At 49.7% G+C, this 25932-nt stretch overlaps 1 protein-coding gene and 1 pseudogene across 1 annotated transcript in view; both read left to right on the plus strand.

The window, feature by feature from the left end:
- LOC146813586 (28S ribosomal RNA) overlaps positions 1 to 209 on the plus strand; it is a 2737-nt pseudogene extending 2528 nt beyond the window's left edge.
- A 1863-nt stretch (positions 210 to 2072) lies between these two features.
- The window catches only part of LOC146813587 (erythroid membrane-associated protein-like), a 210081-nt gene continuing 186221 nt past the window's right edge, over positions 2073 to 25932 (plus strand). The window contains exons 1-2 of the mRNA XM_085614778.1: positions 2073 to 2163; positions 4867 to 4962. Coding sequence (XP_085470904.1) covers positions 2106 to 2163; positions 4867 to 4962 — 154 coding nt within the window. The 5' untranslated portion in view covers positions 2073 to 2105. The remainder of the gene's footprint in view (positions 2164 to 4866; positions 4963 to 25932) is intronic.

Here is a 25932-nt window from a genome sequence, read left to right on the forward strand (position 1 = left end):
TGGGGGGCCGGTGCGTAGACCCGCTCGCTTGGGGACCGGAACGCTGATGTAAGGGGGCCGCCTCCATCGCCCTTAGTGCACCGCATGTTCGTGGGGCACCCGGTGCTAAATCATTCGTAGGTGACCTGATTCTGGGTCAGGGTTTTGTAAGTAGCAGAGCAGCTACCTTGCTGCAATCTATTCAAAGTCATCCTCTGAGCCAAGCTTTTGTCTCTCCATGCGTGGGGTCCCACAGACGCCCTCCTCCACCACACCCGGCGGGTGGGCTCCTTTGCCGCAGAGGATGCGGGGGTGAGGCAGGCCTGTGGGAGGCTGACCCCACCACATGCCTTTCAGCACAGGCACCTCCCCCTCCCGTCCCTGCCCCACCAGGGTGCGAGGACGGGGGCCACCATCCCTTGTGGGTCAGCAGGGTGACCAGATGGACTGGTCCGGCGGGGAGCAGGGAGGCAAGCAACCCCGGGGAATGAGCAGTGGCCTCAGAGCGCCTGGCCACCCTCGCTGTCGTCACACTGCAAGGGTGACTGGGTCCGGCTGTCTCAGGCCATCCGGGAGCTGGGTCGTCCTGGGCCATCTGGTCACCTGGCTATGCGACCAGAGGGCCCTGCGGGCTCGGTGACCAGATGGGCCAGCGGACTGGGCAACCAGATGGCCCTGCGGGCTGGGTAACCAGATGGTCCTGGCTAACTCGAACTTTTGTCCTTCCCTAGGGTTCTGTAAGCCCCCACTTAATAGTCAAAGAAAATGGGATCCCTGGGCAGGCCGGAGAGGAGGGGAGAGGACAGCCCTGCACAAAAGGGGGCCAGAGATGGAGCCCCTGGAGAGCTTGGAGAAGCCCTGAGCGACTTGCAGATGTCCCGCGCCACCCAGGGGGGACCACCGGGGCCAGGGGAGACTCTCCCCGGCCTGGCTGGGTTCAGAAGCAGGGACTGGGCCCGGGACTTGAGCTCCATCCGGCAGGCCCTGGTGTGCAGGAGACCCCCAGTACTGCAAACCAGCCAAGGGTCTGGGTGATGGGGACAAGGGGGTCCACTGGGACACGGGGAGGCTCTTCCCGACCTGGCTAGGTTTGGAAGCTGGGACCGGGCCCCAAGCTTGAGCTCCGTCCAGCAGGCCCTGGGGTGTGGCAGCCCCCCATCCTGAAATCCAGTCGAGGGTCCGGGGGATGGGGTTCCATCAGGGCCCAGGGAGGCTCTCCCTAGCCTGGCTAGGGTTTGGAAGATGGGACCAGGCCCGGGCTTGAGCTCCATCCGGCGGGCCCCAGGGTGCAGGATCCCCTGTCCTGCAAGCCCGCTGAGGGTCCGGGCACTGGGACACGGGGATGCTCTCCCCAGCCTGGCTAGGGTTCGGAAGCTGGGACCAGGCCCAGGGCTTCCGTCCTGCAAGCCAGCAGAGGGTCCGGGTGCTGTGCACGGGGGTCCATCGGGGCCTGGGGAGGCTCTCCCCAGCCTGGCCTAGGGTTCAGAAGCTGGGACCTGGCCCGGGGCTTGAGCTCTGTCCAGTGGGCCCCAAGGTGCGAGAGCCCCCCATCCTGCAAGACAGTCGAGGGTCCTGGTGCTCGGGACAGGGGGTCCATCAGGGCCCTGGGAGGCTCTCCCCGGCCTGGCCTAGGGTTTGGAAGTTTGGACCGGGCCCGGGGCTTTAGATCCGTTCCGCGGGCCCTGAGGTGTGGGACCCCCCTGGTCCTGCAAGCCATCCGAGGGTCCAGATGCTGGGGACCGTGGTCCATCAGGGCCAGGGCAGGCTCACCCGGCCTGGCTGGGGTTCAGAAGCAGAGACCGGGCCAGGGTGCGGGGGTGGCTGGCTAACTCCACTCCACTGGTAGAGCAAAGTTCTCTGCCCACCCCAAAAGAAGACACATAATCCTGCAAAAGTCACATACAAGCACACACATATGGTGCACAGTGACATGTAGATCTGCACCGCCATCATTCACCTCCCCTCACACACAGATTGCAGAATGCTGCCATCAGCACTTTCTAAGTGAAGTTTCCGGTATCTGTTTTATAGATCCCTCCCTAGCGACTCAAGAGACGCACTCATACCTGAGTACCTCTCACTGCGTCCTGCTCCTCTGAGTATCCTGAGCATCAGTGAAGGCTCCGATGGCATCGAGGAGGGCTCCGAGAAGGAATCAGAGAAGGAATCAGATCTCTTCTACAGGTAATTCTGATGCATTCTCCTAGGATGGAGGGGATTAAACATCATCTGAAGGCAATGGTTAGCGTTATACAGTCTGGATAGGGGAGCTGAAGACCCCCCTCTTTTATCTAGTAGTGTGCTTGATGCTGTCTGTCCAGAGTAAATGAATTATAGTCAGTGCACTGTCTGTGCAGGGTGAATGTAGAAATCACACCTAATCGCAGCACACACAATGCAGCAGTCAAATTTACTGCTATGTTGCACAGGTGAGAAGGATTAAAATTGTGCAGAGTTGTATCTGCTAAGACTGACCTGCTGCTGCTGTCGTATCCGGATGTATGTCGTTACAACGCACACTTTTACAACGCATGCACTTACAGCGCATTTTTTACAACGCAACATCCACTACAACGCATTCCATTACATAGCATGACACTACAACGCATTTTTAAAAACTACCTTTACAACGCATTCCATTACATCGCATACTACCTTTACAATGCATACCATTACAACGCATAATATTAAATTACATTTAAGGTAAGTTTTGGATAGCGGAGGGGTAAAAATTACTATTCTAACTCCAGGGGGTGCAACAGTAGGGTAAGTGTTGGATTGCGTTGTAATGGTATGCGTTGTAAAGGTAGTATGCGATGTAATGGAATGCGTTGTAAAGGTAGTTTTTAAACATGCGTTGTAGTGTCATGCTATGTAATGGAATGCGTTGTAGTGGATGTTGCGTTGTAAAAAATGCGTTGTAAGTGTAGTGCGTTGTAATAGTTTCGTTCGGGAGGTGCGGCTAAAGGTGTAACTGGAGAAGCACTCACCATATCTAAATAGGACGTAGAGATGTTTAAATCCAAAGCTTCAGTAGAGCTGAGTCAATCTACCTCGTCCAACAACGCAATCCAACACTTACCCTACTGTTGCACCCCCTGGAGTTAGAATAGTAATTTTTACCCCTATACTATCCAAAACTTACCTTAAATGTAATTCAATATTATGCGTTGTAATGGTATGCGTTGTTAAGGTAGTATGCGATGTAATGGAATGCGTTGTAAAGGTAGTTTTTAAAACTGCGTTGTAGTGTCATGCTATGTAATGGAATGCGTTGTAGTGGATGTTGCGTTGTAAAAAATGCGTTGTAAGTGCATGCGTTGTAAAAGTGTGCGTTGTAACGACATACATCCCCGCAACACACATGCAATCTGTATGTTGGTAGTTGATATTTTGTGCAGGTCAATATTTCTATATTTGATATTTTAATGCACATCCACTGACAATTAGTCACTAGTCTTGATGCACAATGAGACTGCGACTCATTCTTGGCACACACTGACAATCAGTGGTCAGCAATGGCACTCACTGAGAGGGACTGGTCACCATTGGTGCACACGGACACACACTAAGAGGCAATGGCCAGCACTGACACACTATGAGAGCCTATGGTGTACACTCGCACTCACAGAGGAAATGGCCAGCATTGATGCACATTATGAGGGCATGGTGAACACTGGCACTCACAGAGGAAATGGCCAGCATTGATGCACACTATGAGGGCATGATGAACACTGGCACACACTGAGAGGCGATGGAAAGCACTGGCATAAACTGAGAGGCTAAGATGGACACTGGAATATACTGAGAGGCGATGGTCAGCATTAACGCGCACTGAGAGGCTATACTCAGCATTGGTGCCCAGACATGCACACCAGCACAGATTGTCCAGCTTTGAAAAACACCAAATCTCTCTGGTCAGCCTTGACACGAATTGAGTGTCCGTGGTAACATTTTACACACATTGACAGACATTTCAGCTTTTGCGTGCACAATAAGCAACCGTCAACAAATGGTACATAGAGAGAGCCACAGTCCAGCCTTATATACGCAGTAAGTGGCAGCTGGATAAGGATCATGCAGTGTGTCACAATACAGACTTGGTACATGCAGTAAGTTTCAGTCCAGATGTGGCACACACTGAGGGTCTCTAGCCAGTCTCCGGAGCCACACAGAGTCACTGACATGTATTGCATCAAACTGAGACTTACTTCCAGCCTTGGCACATACACTAAGGGTCACTCTCCTTTACTCACAGATGTTTTGCCTGGAGCCAATGCACACTGATCAGTCTTGGTGCACACTCAGATTCATTGTTTAAGCTTGGCATATCCTGAGAGCCACTGGTTGATCTTGGCAAATAAGTAAAGCCACTTACCATCTTGGCACACACTGAGAGTCAGTGATCAGTCTAGGCTCACACTGAGAGTCAGTGATCAGTCTTGCCACACACTGAAACTCAGTGAAAAGTCTTGGTACCCACTGAAACTCAGTGAACAGTCTTGGCAAACACAGAGAGTCAAGGGCCATTCATGGCACACACTGAGACTCAGTGACCCATCTTGGCAGACACCGAGACTCAGTGACTAGTCTTGGTACAAACCGAGACTCGTTGACCAGTCTTGTCACACTCTGAGACTCAGTGATCTGACTTGGCAAACACGGAGACTCAGTGACCAGTCTAGACTCACACTGAGAGTCAGTGATCAGTCTAAACTCACACTGAGAGTCAGTGACCAGTCTTGGTACCCACAGAGACTCAGTGACCAGTCCTCATGCACACTGACATTCATGGGAGTGACTTGACACACTAACTGAGGATATTAAAAGGCATCCTATGATATGATATGTAAAGTTAAATGAAGGATTCTGTGATTTCTTCTCCAGGTGGCGATGAGATCCCTCGTCTAAGGACGCAGGCGATAACCCTGGGAGTGATGATTGCAGTCAACGTATTCATAAACATCGTGCTCTACCGTCTGGGTAAGAAGTGTGGAGTTGACTTTCAGACACCCTAAGACCCCCCATGACATGTGAAAGGGCCTCTCTGCCTCAGACATGATTAGAAAAACTACAGATGAAAAGAAATAGAGGCTCCTGACTCTACATTGTAACCACAGAATTGCAGTGAGGAGGTGGTCGTCGGCCGCAGCAGTAATGTCTGATTCAAAGTTTTATCTTAAACATTGTTTAATATGTGCATTCTGCTGGATGATGGAGATGATGATTGTTAGTATTAAGTGTTCTGAGGGGTGACAGTTGCGGACGGCTCCTGCAGGGGGCGTCGTGGTCAGTGGTGATGACGATGATGTGTCAGAGAGGTTTGCTGTGAAGTGTTGTGGAGGCTCCTGAAGGGGGCGCTGTGGTCAGTGAGGATGATGATGAGTCAGAGAGGTTTGATGTGAAGACCTGAGTTTAACATGAAGCTACGCAAAGCCCACAAAAAGCCCCCCAAGGATCCCGCGAGTCTCTTCATGGGGTTTGTATGGAGGTCGGAAAGGGGCTGACCTGAGGTGACCAGGAAGCTAATGTAAGGTCACACGAGCCTCGCATGGGCAGCATGAGACTCCCACCGGGCCGTTATGAGGGTCATAAGGCCCTCACACATTCATTGCATCGGTGTAGCTGACGGATAGCCGTGGGGGGCAAAGGCGACAGTCTGCTCCCCACTCACAAGGGGGCTGGAGCACTTTGAGGAGACAGGGCAGTGCTGTTGTGAAGAAAAACTGGAAATAGTATGTTTTTATTTCTTAACTTAAAAGCTGACATACAGGACTTTAGTCTGTACTTTTCAAGAAATGCCAATCTGGTGTCTGGGGATAAAATGATTTTGAAAGGTAATTTGTCCTGAGATGGGGACATGCATTGCTGCTGGGGTTTGCTTGGTGCCAGAGGGCAGTTGCTGCTATGGTGATTCTTTATGATTTATTTGGCGCCATCGCATCATCTATATCGATGACGTTTTAAGGCCATAAATACAAGTTTCTGTCCAAGGCCATAGCCCGGAAGGACTGTTTAACCTTACAGATGCGCCAACATCTATATCTGTTAGATCTCTGTAACCCGAGCTGTAGCTCCAGTGTCTGAACCTGTGTATTCTCTCTATTCTGAGGGATAGCTCTGCTGTCGAGTGGCTGAAATTTTGAGTCTTGTGTAACTTGCAACGGAGGCAGAACGTAGCCGGGCAGCAACGGAGGGCAAACCTAGCTGCGAAATAACTTCAAACATTGTGAGAGCAGCACCTGTGATACTGACTCGTAAAGGTTCAGTCACTCTCTCCAAGGACCTATCCCAAGAGAGAAGTATCACAGGATGGGGTGACTGAGCTATCCCAAGAGAGAAGTAACACAGGATGGGGTGACTGAGCTATCCCAAGAGAGTACTCACGCAGGATGGGGTGACTGAGCTATCCCAAGAGAGAAGTAACACAGGATGGGATGACTGAGCTATCCCAAGAGAGTACTCACACAAGATGGGGTAACTGAGCTATCCCAAGAGAGTACTCACACAGGATGGGGTGACTGAGCTATCCCAAGAGAGTACTCATGCATGATGGGGTGACTGAGCTATCCCAAAAGAGCACTCACGCAGGATGGGGTGACTGAGCTATCCCAAAAGAGTACTCACACAGGATGGGGTGACTGAGCTATCCCAAGAGAGAAGTAACACAGGATGGGGTGACTGAGCTATCCCAAGAGAGTACTCACGCAGGATGGGGTGGCTGAGCTATCCCAAGAGAGAAGTAACACAGGATGGGGTGACTGAGCTATCCCAAGAGAGTACTCACACAAGATGGGGTAACTGAGCTATCCCAAGAGAGTACTCACACAGGGTGGGGTGACTGAGCTATCCCAAGAGAGTACTCATGCATGATGGAGTGACTGAGCTATCCCAAGAGAGCACTCACGCAGGATGGGGTGACTGAGCTATCTCAAAAGAGTACTCACACAGGATGGGGTGACTGAGCTATCCCAAGAGAGTACTCACGCATGATTGGGTGACTGAGCTAACCCAAGAGAATAGTAACACAGGATAGGGTGACAGAGCTATCCCAAGAGAGTACAAACACAGGATGGGCCAACTTAGCTATCCGGAGAGAGTACTAACATAGGCATGGGTGACTCAGCTACCCAAAAGAGCACTACACAGGATAGTGTGACTGAGCTATCCAAAGACAATATGAACCCAGGATATGGTGAGTGAGTTATCCTCAAAAAGTACTAACACAAGATGGGGCATTTGAGCTATTCCAAGAGAGTACTAAACAGGATAGTGGGACTGAGCTATCCAAAGACAATATGAACCCAGGATATGGTGAGTGAGCTATCCCCAAAAAGTACTAACACAGGGTGGGGCATTTGAGCTATTCCAAGAGAGTACTAGCACAGGATGGGGCACCTGAGCAATCCCAAGCGAGCACTATCAAGGCATGAGCGAATGAGCCATCCTAAGAGAGTACAAATACAGGATAGCCCAACTGAGCTATCCGGAGAGAGTACTAACACAGGCATGGGTGACTGAGCTATCCCAAGAGAGTACTAACCAGGATAGAATGACTGAGCTATCTGGACACAGTACTATCACAGGCACGGGTGACTGAGCTATCCTAAGAGCGTACTAACCCAGGGTAGGATGACTGAGCTATCTCAGTAAGTCAATAAACTGATCAGGAGTCTTGTAGTGCGTGACTACTCACCTGTAAGGTTCTCAAGGTGCTGGCTTCTCGAGAGAGGACTAACTCAGGATAGAGTGACTGAGCTATCCCAAGAGAGTACTAACACAGGTATGGGTGACTGAGCAATCTCAAGAGAGTGCTCACAAAGAATGGGCACCTGAACTATCCCAAGAAAGTGCTAACACAGGATAGAGCAACTGAGCTATCCCAAGCGAGTACTATCACAGAATGAGGTGACTGAGCTATCTCAAGCAAGCACTATCTAGGCATGGGCGATTGAGCTATCTCAAGAGAGAACTATCACAGGCATGGGTGACCGAGCTATCCCAAGAGCATAGTAACCCAGGGTAGGGTGACTGATCTATCTCAATCAATCAATCAATCAATCAATCAATCAATCAATCAATCAGGAGTCATGTAGACCATGACTACTTGCCCGTGAGGGTCTCAAGGCACTGGCCTCTCAAGAGAAGACTAACTCAGGATAGAGTGACTGAGCTATCCCAAAAGACTACTATCACAGGAATGGGTGACTGAGCTATCCCAAGAAAGTATTAATACAGGATGAGACAACTGAGCTATCCCGAGAGAATACTAACACAGGATAGGGTGACAGAGCTATCCCAAAAGAGTACTAACACAGGATGGGGTGACTGAGCTATCCCAAGAGAATACTAACACAGGATGGGGCAACTGAGCTATCCCAATAGAGTACTAACACAGGATGGGGTGACTGAGCTATCCCCAGAGAGTACTAACACAGGATGGGGTGACAGAGTCATCCCAAAAGAGTACTAACACAGGATGGGGTGACTGAGCTATCCCAAGAGAATACTAACACAGGATGGGGCAACTGAGCTATCCCAAGAGAGTACTAATACAGCATGGGGCGACTAAGCTACCCCAAGAGAGTACTAATACAGCATGGGGTGACTGAGCTATCCCAAAAGAACACTAACACAGGATGGGGCAACAGAGCTATCCCAAGGGAGTACTAACACAGGCACAGATGACTGAGCTATCGCAAGTACTAACACAGACATGGGTGACTGGTCTATCCCAAAACAGTACTTTCACAGTCGGGCTGTGCTTAGTGCTGACTATATATGAATTAGTTTTAAATGTATGAAGCAGCAGGAGTCATCGTGCTGTGGCAAGATTTGTATTGTACTCCAACCTTTCATGAATTTTTATATTCGTCAATGAAAAGCACAGTAGTACGATATTGATTGTCATCACAGAATCTGAAAATTGAATGCAGTCCTGGCTGCAATATGCACAGGGTCACACATCCACAGCTCAGTGGCTCTGGCTTCACTGCGCATGTGTGACACGGATGGCCACCGTGTGCCGCCGCCACCACACAAACAGACACAGCCCGTACCTCACACAGACCCTGCCTAAGAAGGCTACCAACAGTCCCCAAACTCCCCTCTTCCTACTTCCGGTTTGGGTGTTGGCCCGCTCTCTCCTGCCTAGATTAGTTCCCTTCTTGAGTCTCTGGCTTTCAGTGTCCTGAGTGTGTGTGGACACTACACCTCAGTTGTGGACGGACTCTGGCCTGCTTTGGTTCTCACTAGCCCCTCCGCCTGGTATTGAACTCCAGCCACCTTCTCATCTGGCCTGGGGCGAGACTTTAGTTCTGCTGACCAGGCGATAGTGACCATGTGAAATAGAACAAGTGCAGTCAGTAGAAATAAGGGAAAAGCTGCCCCTCTCTAGGGCTGCTCATATATTTAATGTGCCAATGACATTAACATATGCCACTACACAGGCGACACTCCATACATCATGAATTACAGATACACAAGCAATAACTGCCTTTGAATGACACCACCAATGGCTGAGGGCAGCTGACCTACCACACCTCTTTATTTGTATTAATCAGTGGTTAGTTGGTAAAGAAATAAGTTCTGGGGCTCTCATCAGGAGGCAGCTTGCACCAGCCCATTTCTCCTGTTAGCACCGCCATAAACAGAACCAACTACTAACCATGAACGTTGGGTGAGGACGTGGCATAATGGCTAGAGCTGCTGACTTCAGAGCTGGGGAACCAGCTTCGAGTCTTGGGGTGGGCTCAACATCCTGTGATTCTGGACAATCCCCGTAAATTAATGTGTCCTAACTGGTGCTCATGAAAAGCACCGGTGTTGATGATTAATTACCGGTACTGAGCACCGGAAGCCACTTCCTCAAATTAAGCACTGGTATTAATGGTTCACGTTCTGCTAGAAAGTTAGATTAGTCTCAAGCTAAACAAAAACATGGAAAAAAGAAGTCATCACCCGCACCAAAAAACACTGCATTCAACATGCATTAGCAACGCCAAAACGTCTATCTTGATATTTACTTAGGATTAGGCTACAAATATGAATGTCTTAACTGACTACTAAACCCTGCAGCAGTTTAACCTTTTCAGGATTATAAACAAGTGCAACGGTTGTAACCCGCTGACAAGGTTGGGGGTACAAAAAGGAGCGCGCCTATGCACAGGTGACACCTACTGATGCCAGAGACACAATAGATCAGAACTAATCGCGACTGCCAGAAACAAAACGGTCGTGTACGCACAATATGTGACAGAGGTAGTGATGCAGCAACTTTGATCAAACCAGCGTGTACCCGGGGTTGCGTATAGAAAACGCTGCAGTCAGACAGGGGCACTGCCACCGGTAGAGGGCGCTGGGCAATAGGGGCACAGCCCACGGGGATTACTGGGAGGCTTGTTCTCCGGATTGGAGACCTTCACGGAGTTTCTCCAGGAGAGCATCCATTCCCAGCTATCAGGGATGGGGTGTTTGCGGAAACCTCTTGTTTCCTCATATGTAAGGCTCGAGTCGCACTTCTACTCGAGCGGCAGAAAGTAGCAGTGCCCTCCTTCATTGCACATGATGCCGTTTATGCTGATTTTACAGCGCAGACGCTAAAAACCAACGCAAACGGTGCAAGGTAACGTACTCAGTCGCTTGCAGAACTCCGCCTAGATTGGCAGAGTTTTTTGTCACTTCACGGAGTTCTGCGTAGCGGAAGTCCACGAACTCCAGCCAGTCCTAATCAGTACACTGGCCGGCTTTCCTATACATTGTCATTGCATTAACTTTCGTAACATTCACTTACATGCTTCTTCTAAATACGGCATTAAAGTAAGTTCACGGAATAGGAATCTCTGAGATCCTCGAGGGTGAACTCTAAATACTGATTGGAGCCTGTGACACGCCCAGGGTAAAAGTCGGAACATGAGTTGGAGTTACTGGTACTCCCAAGCTTACACTCAAAACATGGCTTGGAGTTTTCTGGCACTCCCAAGGTTACACTCGAAACATGATTAGGAGTTACTGGCACTTCCGGGGTTACACTCAAAACATGGCTTGGAGTTATTGGCACTCCCAAGGTTACACTCGAAACATGATTAGAAGTTACTGGCACTTCCGGGGTTACACTCAAAACATGTCTTGGAGTTTTCTGGCACTCCCAAGGTTACACTCGAAACATGATTAGGAGTTACTGGTACTCCCAAGCTTACACTCAAAACATGGCTTGGAGTTTTCTGGCACTCCCAAGGTTACACTCGAAACATAGGTTGGAGTTTTCTGGCACTGCCAAGGTTACACTCGAAACATGATTAGGAGTTACTGGCACTTCCGGGGTTACACTCAAAACATGGCTTGGAGTTATTGGCACTCCCAAGGTTACACTCGAAACATGATTAGAAGTTACTGGCACTTCCGGGGTTACACTCAAAACATGTCTTGGAGTTTTCTGGCACTCCCAAGGTTACACTCGAAACATGATTAGGAGTTACTGGTACTCCCGAGGTTACACTCAAAACATGGCTTGGAGTTACTGGCACTCCCGAGGTTACACTCGAAACATAGGTTGGAGTTTCCGGCACTGCCAAGGTTTACCGAATCAAAAGCCTTAGCGGCATCGAGAAACACCGCAGCCGCTCTGCACTCCGGATCCAGTTGATGCAAGACCGCAAATAGTGTGCTCAAATTGTGAGACGTTGAACTAGCGCACGAAACCTGATTGACCCCATAGCACCATGACCGGCAATAGAGGGCGTAATTTAGTGGCAATAATTTTGGCGATAATTTTAGTGTCAATGTTCAGCAATGAGAGGGGGCGGTACGACTCACATCTGTTTGCCAGTTTCCCGGGCTTCAGCAGCGTAACAATTAATGCTTCTCGAAGCGTGAGTGGGAGCACCCCAGTCTCATGCGCTTCCCTATACATATTTAGCAGATGCTCAGCCAAGAGATCAGCATATCCTTTATAAAATTCACCGGGCAGTCCATCTAGGCCCGCTGCCTTACTAGAGGGAAGCGACTGCATGGCTTCCTTGACATTTTCTACTGTATTTGGTTGTGTTAAGTACTCCTGATGAGCATCGGAGAGCCAGACCAAGGCTATTTCTTAAAAAAATGCACCAATTTCTTCATTATCTGCATATTCTCCTAGGCCATAAAGTTACACATAATAGTCTCTAAAGCAGTCCAAGATATCTGAAGAGTGATGAGACATTGTTCCATTGGTCCCACTACTTCGATGACATAGGACTGAGATCTCCCCTCTTGAGTTTTGCCGCTAGCGTACAGCCTGGATGGCCATCTTCACCATACGAACAAGCCCTCCATCGCCGTGACGTGCTGTATCTCCTGCTCCGCTGTTTCATTATATTCAGTTACAAGCAGACTAATCGCTGCCAGGGCTTGTGCGTCCAACGTGCGCTCATATTCCCTCTCATGGCGCCCTATCTCACCCTCAAGGAGTTTCATACCTGGGCGTAGGGCCTTTAAAACCCCGGCCTAAAGGCCTATACAAGTCCATCTGATGGTTGCCTTGAAGGCTTCCCAAAGCGTACCTGCGCTTCAATTGTACCGACATTCTCCACAAAAAACAGTTCTATGGCTTGATGGACCACCTTCCGAAAGATTGGATCCACCAAGGACGATGGCTGCGAGCGCCACTGGATGGTTGATGATGCCTCATTGGAATGTTGATATCTGACACTACCGGAGCGTGATCGGAGAGTGCTCGAGGCATATGTTTCACCCCCCGTCACCCAAGTTGTTAACGACTCCGAGAGGATCCAATAACCCAGTCGGGACCATGATTTGTGTACTGCCGATGTATATGTGCCTTCCCTCACACCTGGATGTCTATCTCTCCAAATATCCCTCATGTGGAATGTATGCATAATGTCATGTATTACTTTGCTTGAACATTTCCCCTGCCAGGATGTGTCTGCGCTTCTGGTAACGTCCAGATCGAGGTATGTATTCATGTCACCCCCCCATATCACTAGATCAGATTGCTTTTGGAATAATGTAGTTTTGAGGCCGTGAAAAAAGTCGGGGTCATCGACACTGGGGCCATAGGTGTTTATAATCATGAGAACGGTACCCGCCAAGTTCCCCCGCACGAGGGTAAATCACCCTAGATGGTCCAAATCCATCAACAGTAACTTGAATGGCGTTCCTTTTTTAACCAAGATCATCACCCCCTATCATAGCTAGGATAGGAAGCGGCCGCTTTTACCATGGCCCACCTGCCTCCCACCCATATCTCCCCCACCCGTGTCGAGTGCGTCTCCTGTAACAACAGCAACTGGACATGTTGTCTGTCCAGACAGGCAAACACCTGTCGAATTTTTTGGGGATTATTCAGTCCCCTGACGTTCCAAGTCATCAGACGAATGTCATTATCTGTCATCCCCAGTTGTTGTGGAGCAGTGATGTTGCACGTGGACTGTCGTGCTTGCCATGCACTACCAAAACAGCTGTTCCTGGTATATCTATTGCGCCACACTGTAAAACCAGATAAACCAACCACCCACACCCCCACCCACTTCAGCATCCCTATCACGCCAAACACATGTCCCCAGCAACATTCGTAACAAACAAATAACCAACTTGGGTAATACCCACATGGGGGACATCCAGGAGCCCTTCCCACCTGCAAGCAGGCGTGGTCAGGCAGGAGAACCATGAACCCACCGTGCACATGTATGTAGTAACATTAAAACTGTTTCTACCCAGTAGCAGTGATAGCCCCCCTTAATATTTACTTGCCAGCAAGAATTTTGAACTCTAATGCTGAATTCTCCACCACAGCGTATCTTAAAGTTCTAGCGATACACTGGTCATATGCAATACCATCCCCTACACATGTTCTGCCCTGCGGTATAGTCGAGGTCTCAAACAACTACTGTTCGGATTCCCAGTATGCGCCCTCAGCTTTCCCCGTGCAAAACAGCCCCCAAGAAAAGGATGCAGGGAGACATGGGGCAAAGGCCGCTCTCTAGTCTTCTGTGTCAGATCTTGCCGAGCGTCTCGGAGATGTCGTTCTTGGATGCTTTCCATTGCTACGAAATCTGTTTTACGAAATCCTGAGCTCCCTTGAGACTGGAACACTTTTACCTTGCCACCCACCGTGACCTTCAGCCGGGCTGGGTACAGCATTGCATATGGTATCTCCAGAGCACATAGTCTCCTCTTCACCTCCGTGTACTCCCCGCGAGCCGTTTGCACTGCGATAGTGAAGTCAGGGAAATAAGACACCACGTTGCCCTGATAACACATGGTCTGCTTCTCCCGTGCCATCCGAAGGACCGAGTCCCCGTCTCTATAGTTTAGGATCTTTGCAACAATAGGGTATGGTAGAGCTCCCGGAGGAGGCCTGGGCGCCAACGAGCGATACGCGCACTCCATAATAAGCACCTGCGAGAGGTTCTCAGCTCCAAAAAGTTATTTTAGCATTACCTCCACATAGTCCTCGTGGCGGCCTTTGTTCGTATTCTCTGGAACCCCAGTTATTCGTAGATTGCACGTCCGAGAGCGAGCCTTCAGGTCTTCTGATTTAGCTCTGATAACCTCCACAAGCTTCTCCATTTCTTGGCATTGACCCAACGTGGCATGTGATTTCTCTTCCACCGCTGATATTAGCTGCGCAGCCGTTGTGAGTCGCTCCCCCTGTTTATCCTAAGTGGCCTGCATTTTGTCCATCCGCATGGATAGTCCATCTGTCTTACTATTGATGGCTTGCAAGCTCTGCTTGATAGCCTGCAGGGAGGCCTCCAAGGAGGAAGGCTGTGGTTGTGGCTGCTCCAGCTCCGTGTCAGAGTGTGTACCAGTCGGACGGGTCGACCGCTGAGAGTCGAAGGACAGTTTAGTTTGCTGTTTGTCTGTCTTTCCCATATTGGAGGTTAGTTTGGGAGGCTCAGGTACCCCACTTCAGAGCTACCACCTGCGCTCGATTAGTTAGCCACAGAGGGGCCGCCACCACACACTCTACTGCACCGGTGCACCCTACCAGAGGCAAGGGCTGACTCACCTCCTGCAATAAGATGCCTCCGAGGTTTGGTCGACGTTAGTTGTCGTCTGGGCACCTTTTTGGCAGCAGATCACCGGTGCCTACCACAAAGTTCCTGTTCCCAGCCCAATGAGTGCAACATACGGGATGCACAAGTGCAATCAGCGATATGGGAGATACTTCAGGCGCAAGTCCCCGCGGCCGCGTGTCTTCACCCCACAGCACAATGGTACCCGCTACTGACCTCGCGACTGGGGCCCAGCACCCAGACGGCCGCTCTAACATAGTGCTGGTCCAAGTGGCGTCTTGCACGTGTTATGGAAGCCTATCGCTGCTTTGCTCAGGTGCGCCCAAGTCAGGCCCTGATTCACGTGTGCCACATCCCAGGGTTGAATCAGCACGCCTGCTGCCAATGTACATGCCCCCGCAGTTACCTGGGCAGCAGGTCTCGTGTCAGGTCTTGACAGTCTCTTTAGCGTGTCTGCCTCTCCCCAGCAGATGAGAGCAACGCTGTAGACTTCCACGTACACCGCCGGTCATCCGTCCCAACCTCGCGGCCCGGTGCCTCGCCACGCTAGATGTGCGCAGGCCTTACTGGATGAAGAGGCCAGTGGTGCGCGGTCGTGGCACCTCTCTGCTCACAGCAAAAGGGTAGACCGGATCCCTTTGCCATCCCAGGGCTTCAGGATATTGTCCTCCCGGCCGGCTACAGTACTCGGGGCTGAAGTAATACAATGACGCACACCGGCCCAGGCAGATCACAGGCTGCTCGCACAGCCCCCATCCACCATGCCTCACAGTCCTCCTGGCCATGGCTCCTTACCTCACTGCGGCTACACGATCCGGCGCAACAGCCGAGAAGGTCAATCCACCTGTTCCGTTATCTGGACCATATCACAGCTAGTTCTCAGATGTAAGAGAGGTGCCCGGCAGTCGCACCCACACCGCGGCCCAGCTCCGCGCGATCGCTCTGCCATCTTGAGCACCAGTGGACTTGAGGCCAGCAGTTCATCGTCCCAATTCAGGCACTCCACGTTCGCAGCAAAGCACCTGCATGCACCGGAGGGCTCCTCTGTGAATCTACAACGTAATGCTGTCAAATTAGTGAGTCGATATGCAACAGGTCAGCAGATTAATGACAGATTATTAGCCCAACCAGAAGCCTCACTATAATGCGGCCATCTTGCCTCGGGCTCTCTAGCGCCCCCGAGCGGAGGTTCCTTTGTTCAATGTGTTTGGTGATTTGATTCCTGATGAAGAGCGGTCCCATTTCATGTATCTCTTTGTGGGGGATACAAAGCAGCTTGAACATGGATCTTCTGGCAATCGGTAACTTAACCTGGGCAGAGTTTGCGGAGTTCTCCTATGCGGAACTCCTCAAAGTGCAAAAGAAAATCCGCTGCGTGGAACTCCACAAGCGGTGGAGTGCGTTGGATAAATGCTGTTCGCAGTGATTTTCAGTGCCAGGTGCTTGTCTGCACTGTGCAATCATCGCAAACGGCTCCATGCACAGCGAGCGACAGCAGGAGCTGCTTCCTTTCTGCAGTTTGAGTAGATTTGTACTCGAGTGGCAGCTTTCTCAATGCAAGCGGACAGTTTCTCAACGCCGCAAGCGGTCGCGAGCATACCCAACCACTCGCAATGAGAAATCAGACCGCCTGCGTCGAGAAGTCTCACCGGGAGGTTGGTTTTCCATGCTGGCACTCGCCAACTTAATGTTGATGATCGCGAACAAGGTAAAATCTCGCAAGGAGGTGGATTTTCCTCGCTCATGCTCACCAACTTGACGTTGACGAACTTAAGCGAGGGAAAAACTCTGCTCTGCTACGCGGAGCTGAGTTTTTCAGAACTCTGCGAGCTCCGCGTAATGCAGAGTGCATAAATCTCCGCAAATTCCGCAAGCGGAGCGGAGTTGAATGCCCAGACTTACTGGTAACCAATAAGGGGCTTTCAAGGCAGGTGAGATGTGGTCACATGGTTTGATATGCGAGAGTAGTCCGGCAGCCGAGTTCTGAATCAGTTGTAGTCTTTTTATGGTTGTTAATGATCTGTGGTAGAGGCTTTTGACATAATCGAGTTTGGTTCGAACAAGGGAAATGGTAGCTTGGACTTCTGTGGAATTCCCAAATGGGGGAAGAGTCGTTGCAGAGATGACAAAGCTTGATCTTGCTAGTTTGTCCACTTGGGCATTCATCGATAGTCAAGTCAAGTCAAGTCACAAAACTTATATAGCGCACTACATACCCATAGGGTTTCAAGGCGCTTAGGAAGGGGAGGAGGATTACCTTTCAAATATCCAGGTTTTAAGTTGCTTTCTGAATGCTAGGTGGTTCTGGGTGAGGCGAAGGTATGCGGGGAGAGAGTTCCATGTTTTAGCAGCCAGGTAAGAAAAGGATCTGCCTCCCATGGTGGTCTTGTTGATGCGAGGGATAGTGGCGAGGGCTTGGCTGGAAGAGCGTAGTTGGCGGGAGGGGGTGTAAAAGGACAGACGTGAGTTGAGGCATTCTGGTCCGATGTCGTAGAGTGATTTGTGTGCGTGGGTAAGCAGTCTGAAAGTGATCCTCTTATTGACGGGTAGCCAGTGGAGGTCTTTGAGGTGACCAGAGATGTGTTCGTTGCGTGGGATGTCTAATATGATTCTGGCTGAGGCGTTTTGGATTCGTTGGAGTTTCTTCTGGAGTTTTGCGGTAGTACCTGCGTAGAGGGTGTTTCCGTAGTCCAGTCGGCTCGTGACCAGAGCGTGGGTGACAGTTTTCCTTGTTTCGGTGGGGATCCAGCGAAATGTTTTTCTGAGCATGCGAAGAATGTTGAAGCAGGAAGAGGATACGGCGCTGACTTGTCTGTTCATTGAGAGTGAGGAATCCAGGATGACGCCTAGGTTCCGTGCGTGGTCCGTCGGGATGGGTGCTTTTCCGAGGGCTTCCGGCCACCAGGAGTCGTCCCATGAAGAGGGGGACGTACCTAGAATGAGTACTTCAGTTTTGTCTGAGTTCAGTTTCAGACGGCTGTGTTTCATCCATTCGGCAACTTCTTTCATTCCTTCATGTAGGTTAGTTTTGGCGGTGCTGGGGTCATTGGTGAGAGAAAGGATAAGTTGGGTGTCATCCGCGTAAGAGATGATGTTGAGGTTGTGATGGCGTGCGATGGCCGCGAGGGGGCTCATGTATACGTTGAAGAGGGTGGGACTGAGTGAGGATCCTTGTGGTACGCCGCAGATGACTTCATAGGCCTCGGATTTGAATGGTGGAAGGCGGACTCTCTGGGTTCTTCCGGTGAGGAACGAGGTGATCCAATCAAGTGCTTTTCCTTGGATCCCGATGTTTCTGAGGCGCTGTAAAAGGGTGCTGTGGCAGACTGTGTCGAATGCTGCAGAGAGGTCAAGGAGGATGAGGGCGACTGTGTCTCCATTGTCCAGTAGAGTTCGAATGTCGTCTGTTGCTGCGATGAGGGCGGTCTCAGTGCTGTGTTTTGCTCGGAAGCCAGATTGTGAGGGGTCGAGGGATTTGTTGGCTTCGAGGAAGGCGGCGAGCTGGTTGTTGACAGCTTTCTCGATGACTTTGGCCGGAAATGGAAGAAGCGAGATGGGGCGGTAATTTTTGAGTTCGGTGGGGTCTGCTGTGGGTTTTTTCAGGAGGGCAGTGAGTTCAGCGTGTTTCCAGTCTTCTGGGAAGGTAGCGGAGTTGAAGGAGCAGTTGATGACGTCTCGGAGGTGCGGTGCTATGACGGAGTCTGCTTTGTTGAAGACGTGGTGAGGGCATGGGTCTGTGGGGGATCCTGAGTGGATGGAATTCATCAGGCGGATGGTGTCCTCAGTGGAGATTGGGTTCCAGGCGTTAAGGGTGTTCACGGGGGGAAGGTGTACAGCAGATGGTGGGGTGGGTTGGTTTCCGGGTTGGTTGTCAAAGCTGTTGTGGATGTCTGCAATCTTGTTGTGGAAAAATGAGGCTAGGGAGTCGCAGAGGGTTTGAGAGGGGGTGATGTCGTTGGAGTTGGCCGAGGGATTGGAGAATTCCTTGACGATGTTGAAAAGTTCCTTGCTGTTGTGGGCGTTGTTGTCAAGTCGATCCTTGAATGCTGTTTTCTTGGCTTTTCGGATTAGTTGGTGGTGAGTACGGGTGGCGTTTTTGAAGGCGTCCTTGGTGCTGGTGGTAGGGTCTTTTTTCCAGGCCTTTTCGAGGGAGCGGCAGAGTTTCTTGGATTTCTTAAGCTCATCGTTGAACCATGAGGCCTTCTTGTTGCCGGGTTTGTTTTGACGTTTTTTCAGTGGAGCTAAGGTATCAGCGGTGTTGGATAGCCATAGGGTGAGGTTGGCGGCGGCTTCGTTAACGTTAGAAGAGAGGGCTGGGGTGTTTTGAAGGAGTAATGCGGAGATTTGGTCCGTGGTGATTTTGTTCCAGTTTCTTTGCAGAGTTGGTTGGAGGTGGTTGGTGGGTTTGGGCTTGTTGTAGGTGAAGTGGACGCAGCTGTGGTCAGTCCAGATGAGATCCGTAGTGTGGCTGAAGGAGACATGATTGCTGGAGGTGAAGATGGGGTCGAGTGTGTGACCTGCGATGTGGGTGGGGGAAGTGACCAGTTGTTTAAGTCCGAGGTTGGCGAGGTTGTCCACGAGGGTGGCGGTGTTGTGGTCGTTGATCTTTTCGAGGTGAAAGTTTAGGTCTCCCAGAAGGATGTATTCTTTGGAGGGGAGCGCGTGTGGGGTGATGAAGTCCGTGATGTCTTCACTGAATTTTGCGCGGGGTCCTGGTGGCCTGTAGAGGAGTGTGCCTCTGAGTGTGGTCTTGGGGTCGGTGTGGATCTGGAAGTGAAGGTGTTCGGAGTTGGCGAGGTTGGCGTCGGAGCTGGTTGAGATGCGGATGGATTTCTTATGGACGATGGCGATTCCTCCTCCTGTGTGGCTGGTACGGTCTTTGCGAGTGATCTTATAGTCTTCAGGGATGGCAATGGTGATGTCTGGTGCGGAGGAAGCGTTCATCCATGTTTCCGTAAGGAAGGCGATGTCCGGAGAAGTGGTGTCTAGTAGATTCCATAGGACGATGGCGTGCCTGTGGACCGATCGGGTGTTGAGCAAGATGCATTGTAGGTGGTTGGGGTCGGGTATCTGTGGTGTGGTCGTAGTGGAGATGTTGTTGGTGCCGCTGAATTTGCAGGAGAAGCAGGAGAAAGGACCGTGAGTTTGTCCAGGGGCGGCTTGGACGCAGTTGGGGGCGCGACCGGGGTTAAGGGCTAGGAGGGAGGCGGCATCGTAGGTAATGCGGGGGGGCTGGGCAGCGCGAGGGGCAGGGGGTCTGGCGCTGGGCGCGGTCCAGGCGCGGACGGGCGTAGACGGGCTTACCTTTGGCGCACCTTCGGCGCGGGTTGGGCGCGGACGCTGCGCGTGGACGCTGCGCGCGGGAACAGCTGTCATATATGGATAGTGGAGGGGGAGGGGCGAGGGCGGCTCAGCTGGGAGGCGTGGCGGGCTCAAGGGAACAACAACAACAGTAACAGAGCCAAAATGGAGGGGAGGGCAGAGCAGGGCGCCGATAGCACACGATGTCAATTACACAATGCAGGAAAGTAATGGAGCGACCAAGCAAGCATCCGGTGAAGCAGTGACCAGGCGGTGGGAAATGATAATGATTCCTGGCGCTGTTTAAATAAATAATTAAATGCTCACACGCTCTAAAATCTTTTCGCTATGCAAATATAAAGTACCGCAACTCTGAAACGCTGAAACGCTATGGCGCTATTACAATCAATGAATCACTCAGCTTTGTAGCACAATACCGCCTTTCAGCAGCAAGCAGGCAGGGGAGCGACCACTCGAGGCAGGAGCAAGGATAGGTTTCTTCCTTCCTTCGATACTTTAGGTGGTGATCCCAGTTCATCAGGCCAGGGGGCAAGTGGGTCATAATGTTTCCAATCACCACACATCAGTATTTCCGTTCTGGAAGCATTCAATTTGAGATTGCTTCAAGTCATTCATTGATCCACGGCTCTGAGACAACTGAGAATTGGTACGTTTTTAATGTTTTTGGGGCATTATAGTTGAAGGAGTATTAGTGTGTCATCTGCATAGTTATAGCACGTGAGGTGAAATTGATTGATCAGTACTGGTATTGTAGATGTAGAAAGCATGGTCAAGATGATAGAGCCTTGAGGGACCCCTGCTTTTGTGGAGTATGGTTTGGACGAGAAAGGTGGGGTATGGATGACATTAGTCCTGTTTTGAAGGTAGAACGTGATCCAATCTGCAGCAGTCACCTCTATGCTGGCTTCGTAGTGTCTTTGTATCAGTGTGTCATGGTCAACCATGTCAAAGGCAGCTGAGAGGTCCAAGAGGAGTAGCACAGCAACCCCGTTGCGGTCATCTGTGTTCTTCAGGTCATCCCAGATGGCAAGGAGGACAGATTCTGTGCCTCTTCCCGGACGGAATCCCGTTTGGAAGTCTTCAATGAATTGTGACATGTGAGCTAACGCTGCTCTTCCTATCAGTTTGCCCAGGAAAGGTCCATTTGTAATGGGTCTGTAGTTGTCAGGGATCAGCGGGTCCAAGTTTGTTTTCTTCAGTAAAGGGCATTTATATGACTTTTTGAGTTTTTCGGGAAATATTCCGGTAGTTAAGGAATTGTTGATGATTCTTCTTACTGGAGTGGCAGCAGAGGTTGTTAGACGAATTGTCTTGAAAGTTTGCAGTGGACACGGGGCAGAAGGGCTGCCGGCAGGCCTGCTTGCTTTGACCAGGTCCATAAATTCATCGGGTTAGAGTATTCTTGGATTGTTGTTTTGTAAAAGGGTTAGGGCTGGTGCTTTGTCTCTGTTTTAAGTATGAGTCCAACATGTCTGCTTTGTCCGTGGAATGGTTTGCCAGGTTGTCTGTGAAATTTTGAATAACGGGATGAGTTCCTTCTAGGCAATTTGGTTTGCGAAATTCATTGTGTAGTTTTTTAGAAAGCTTTATTTGCACATTTAACATTTTGAATTCTGTCCGAATAGTTACTTTTCTTTGCTTTTTTGACAGCTGACTTGTATAATCTATTAATTTTCTGTAGGGGAAGTTTGTCTTGTTTGGCGTTTGTTGTGAGCCAGGCATGTTGCAGCTTTCTAATTTGTTGTTTTATGTCTTTTATCTCTGTATTTCGCCACGGTGCTTTTTTTCTTTTGTTCTGTTGTGTGGTTTTGAGTGGTATCAGGATGTCAAAAGCTTCCTGTAGCCACTCATATAGTTTTTTAACAGAATTTATTGTTTCCAGATCCGTACTGGATGTTAGTTGTGTTCTAAGTGTTCCACATTGAGTTTGTTCCACGGTTAATAGGTGGATGCATGTAAGGTGATTTTGGGTGAGTCGCTTAGTGTTGTTTTTATGTTGGAACGCAAGCAAATGGTGATCTGACCTGGAGTTATAGTTTATCTAGGATGTGTCCCGTCATGAGTGTCGGTTTGTGGATGATCTGATGCGGGTTCAGTGCCTCTAGGCCACTGATGATTGTTTGCAAATGGGGCATATTGGGTTTGTCAAGCCAAATGTTGAGATCACCCAGAACGCATAAGTTCGAGTGTATTGTTATCAGGTTTGAAACTGTGTCTAGAAGTGTGTCTGGTAATGTCGCCTTGCTAGGTGGAGGTCTGTAAAGGAGCAGGAAGTTACAGGAGGAAGACGGTGTAGGATTGCATCTTGTTAGAAGAGCCTCGCAATTCTTTATGGAGATGTCGTCAACTTTGGTGATATGTAATGTTTGCCTGAACTCAACAGCTGGACCACCTCCTTTTTTGCCTCTACGATTTTGGGTGATCGTTTGATAGCCTAGAGGAACTGCTTCATGCAGGACTGGAGCAATATCCACTCCCAACCATGATTCAGTTATGAAGAGTATGTCTGGTTTTGCGTCAGTGAGAAGGCTGTAGATGTGATTTTTTTTTAGAGTGCGATCGAGCATTTATTAGTAGACAGTTTAGAGAATGTGCTTGGGCAATAGTGTGACTTTGTTTTGTAGAAGAGTGAGTAGTATTTTGTTGGCTTGTAGCAGGTGTGTCCTAAGTGCTGGTATTAGCTGTGTGAGGATAGCAATAGTGTAGCAGCTTTGTATCATGTTCCTCGTCCAGCAGGCTAAGAAGGCATTTTGATGAGTCTGCATGTGTAGGTGGTGGATTCGGTGTTTGAGAGTGAGGTGGTGCGCTGTGTTGTTTTTGTGGTGTAACCTTGTTGTTCATTAGACAGGGAGAAGTGAAGTTGTGAGGTGTGGCACGTTGCTTATATTGTTTGCGTGTGTTTAGGGTGGAAGGTGTATGAGTCAGGGGTGGTGATGCAGCATGTGGGTCATGTAGTAAGGCTCTAAATTGTCCAATGGATGAGAGGGGGTTGGAAGAGAGTTGCTGTGTTATTGTATGTGTGTTAGGTGTAGTGGAAGAGAGAAAGCTTGTCATTGGAGTGTGTTTCTTTTTGTAGTTTTAAAGGTGGGTGTATGTTTGTATTTTGTGACGGTAAGTATAATGAGGTGTTGCACTTGAGACATTTTGTTGTGCTGGTATGGGTGCTATGTTTTGTTTTTGAGGAGTAGTGAAAAGAGGTGCTGGTGAATTTGTTTCATGAGATGGATTTGATTGTATAGTATTGTTTGCAAGTGGAATTTGTAAGGTAGAGGGGTGGTGATGTGTTTCTGAGTAGAGTGTATGTTGTGTGTAGGAGGGGATGAAGTAGAGGTAAGAGTGTTTGTCTTAGATTGGTTTGCTGCAAGAGTTAAAATGCGTGGTGCTGTGCAATGTATGTGTTGTGCGGTTGTGTTATTTTGGTAGAAAGAAGAGGAGGGTGTTAGTTCTAGGCCTGGGCAAAAATTTTGTTCCGGTCGCGGAAATTGCGATAATTTGACATTTTAGCGATAATTTGTTTCTTGCTCGCGCTGTAAAATGATACATTCTCGCGTGCGCACGATCGCCTTACCTGAATCCCCGCGTTCGCCGACAAGTGTTCCCGATCCGGTCGCGTTCTTTATGAGATGTTGCATTGTTGGTAGCCATTTGCGCTGTCTCGCGACAGTTTGCGCCCGCAGTGACGTCATGCGTCGCGCGATCACATCTTTCTTCTCGCGATCATGCACCGCGAGACAACTGAAAACAAGATGGCCGCGCCCGCGAGCAACCACATGGGTAAGTTGGCGAGCCGCGAACATGCAGAAAATACCGCGAACGGGCGGGAAAAAACTTCCGCATCTTCGCGATATTTCCGCTTGTTTGCGGAGATTTTTAACATTTTCGCGATAATTTGCGAAAGTGAATTTCGCAAATTCCGCCCACCCCTAGTTAGTTCGACAAATGATGGAAGGCTGAGTATATGTTTGTTAGTGATAAAAGGGGATCTGTTACGAGTAATTTGAGTGGGGAGTGTGTGTCTGGATCGGTTCTAGTTAATTATGAGTGGATTGGTTAGTAGTATAGGATAGAGTTGTGTACTGTTAGTAGGTGATGGTGGAAATGTGTGGTAGCTGGGATAGAAGGGTGTATAGGTGTGGTTTGTGTGGTTTTCTAGTGGGTGCTGAGACATTGAATTGTGCATAGGGTTAGTTTGTAATAAATGTGTGGCGTACATGTGGTGCCCTGCAGAGGAAGCGCAAGGGCGTAAGGTGTCACCAATCGGGTAAGAAAGAGGGCCCTAAGGAAGCAAAAACAGGCAACCTGAAGCAGGATCGCATATGGCAGTAGCGCCTTAGGGTAAAAAAGTGTAGAGCAATCATTCCAGAACCCCTCTGAGGGAGGACAGTCACAGTAATCTCCATATTGGCATCCAGCAAACCAGTGTGCCTCCCATTGTAGTTGCACGGCAATGTAGTAGTGTTCAAAGTTGGACACGCCCAGTTCACAGCTGTCCGCTGGGAGATGGAGTTTAGGGAGGGCCACCCTACAGTGAGTATTGTGCCATATAAAGTCACGCATTAAGTGTTCTAGAGAGCAAAATAAGGGCTTGGTATATATAAGGGCAACTGGCAAAGTAAAACAGAAGACGCGGCAGCATAATCATCTTAGTGAGGGCCCCTCGGCCCGCAACTGAGAGCAGCAGGGTCTGCTAGAAAGTTATTTGAAAGTTATTTGAACAGGTAAAGCAGACACAGCGTGGACCAAGTGTTGCAGGGATTCTGCGCATACACAGAACTATGCGCAGAAAAACAGGACCTCACTGTATAGGGGTGTACCAGCCTACCACATTAGTACCCAAAATCGCAAAACCGACAAGCTGTAGTGTCTCATTCGTTCTCCTCCATATATCATGAAGCTACAAATGATTGGACAACCCAGAACACAACACTCCAGACTCGCTCAGGAATCGCGGGAGCAAGACACACTCTTTGGCTCACTCACCCGTATTTGTCCACAATAAGAATTGGCAGAGTCACTGAAATAGTTCAAAATGTTTATTTTAACAATCATGCTCTATAATGCAGTATACAAGCCACCACCAGCAGCACAATGCACAAACTCAACACACTTAGCATTGTTACAATCCCATAGCGTACAAAGGGGGAAGTCATTATATAAAGACTGTGGAAATAAGGGCTTTTAGCCCTAACCACCCTCCCCTTGACTAGAAGAAGTGTATTTTATACAAAAAGGAAGATCTCTGGGCTTTGACAGCAGACCCCATACCTTAAAGCCTGGATGGAAGGTTTACATCATAGGAACAGAGGAGCTCTTCTCCATGGAACGGCTTTCTCCAAGTGTGTTAAAACAACATGCATCCCCGACCAGAGCAGAATAACACGGGGCATGTTTATCGACCTTGCACATCGTGTTCAGACTAAACTCCAGGAAAAGCAGAGAACGTGAAAAGCAGCCCGTTTTGTGGTGGAAGGCAGAAACAGATTCTTGCAAAAACAAAGTCATGTAGTAACGTGCGCAAAAGCAGCATCATGGCAACAAAGCTCATGCTAACTTAGCAATGTCGACAATGTCCCTAAGGGCCATATAACACAAGTTAACATCCAGAAGGTCCAGG

The sequence above is a fragment of the Triturus cristatus genome, chromosome 7 (genome assembly GCF_964204655.1).
Source record: "Triturus cristatus chromosome 7, aTriCri1.1, whole genome shotgun sequence".
Classification (NCBI taxonomy): Eukaryota; Metazoa; Chordata; class Amphibia; order Caudata; family Salamandridae; genus Triturus; species Triturus cristatus.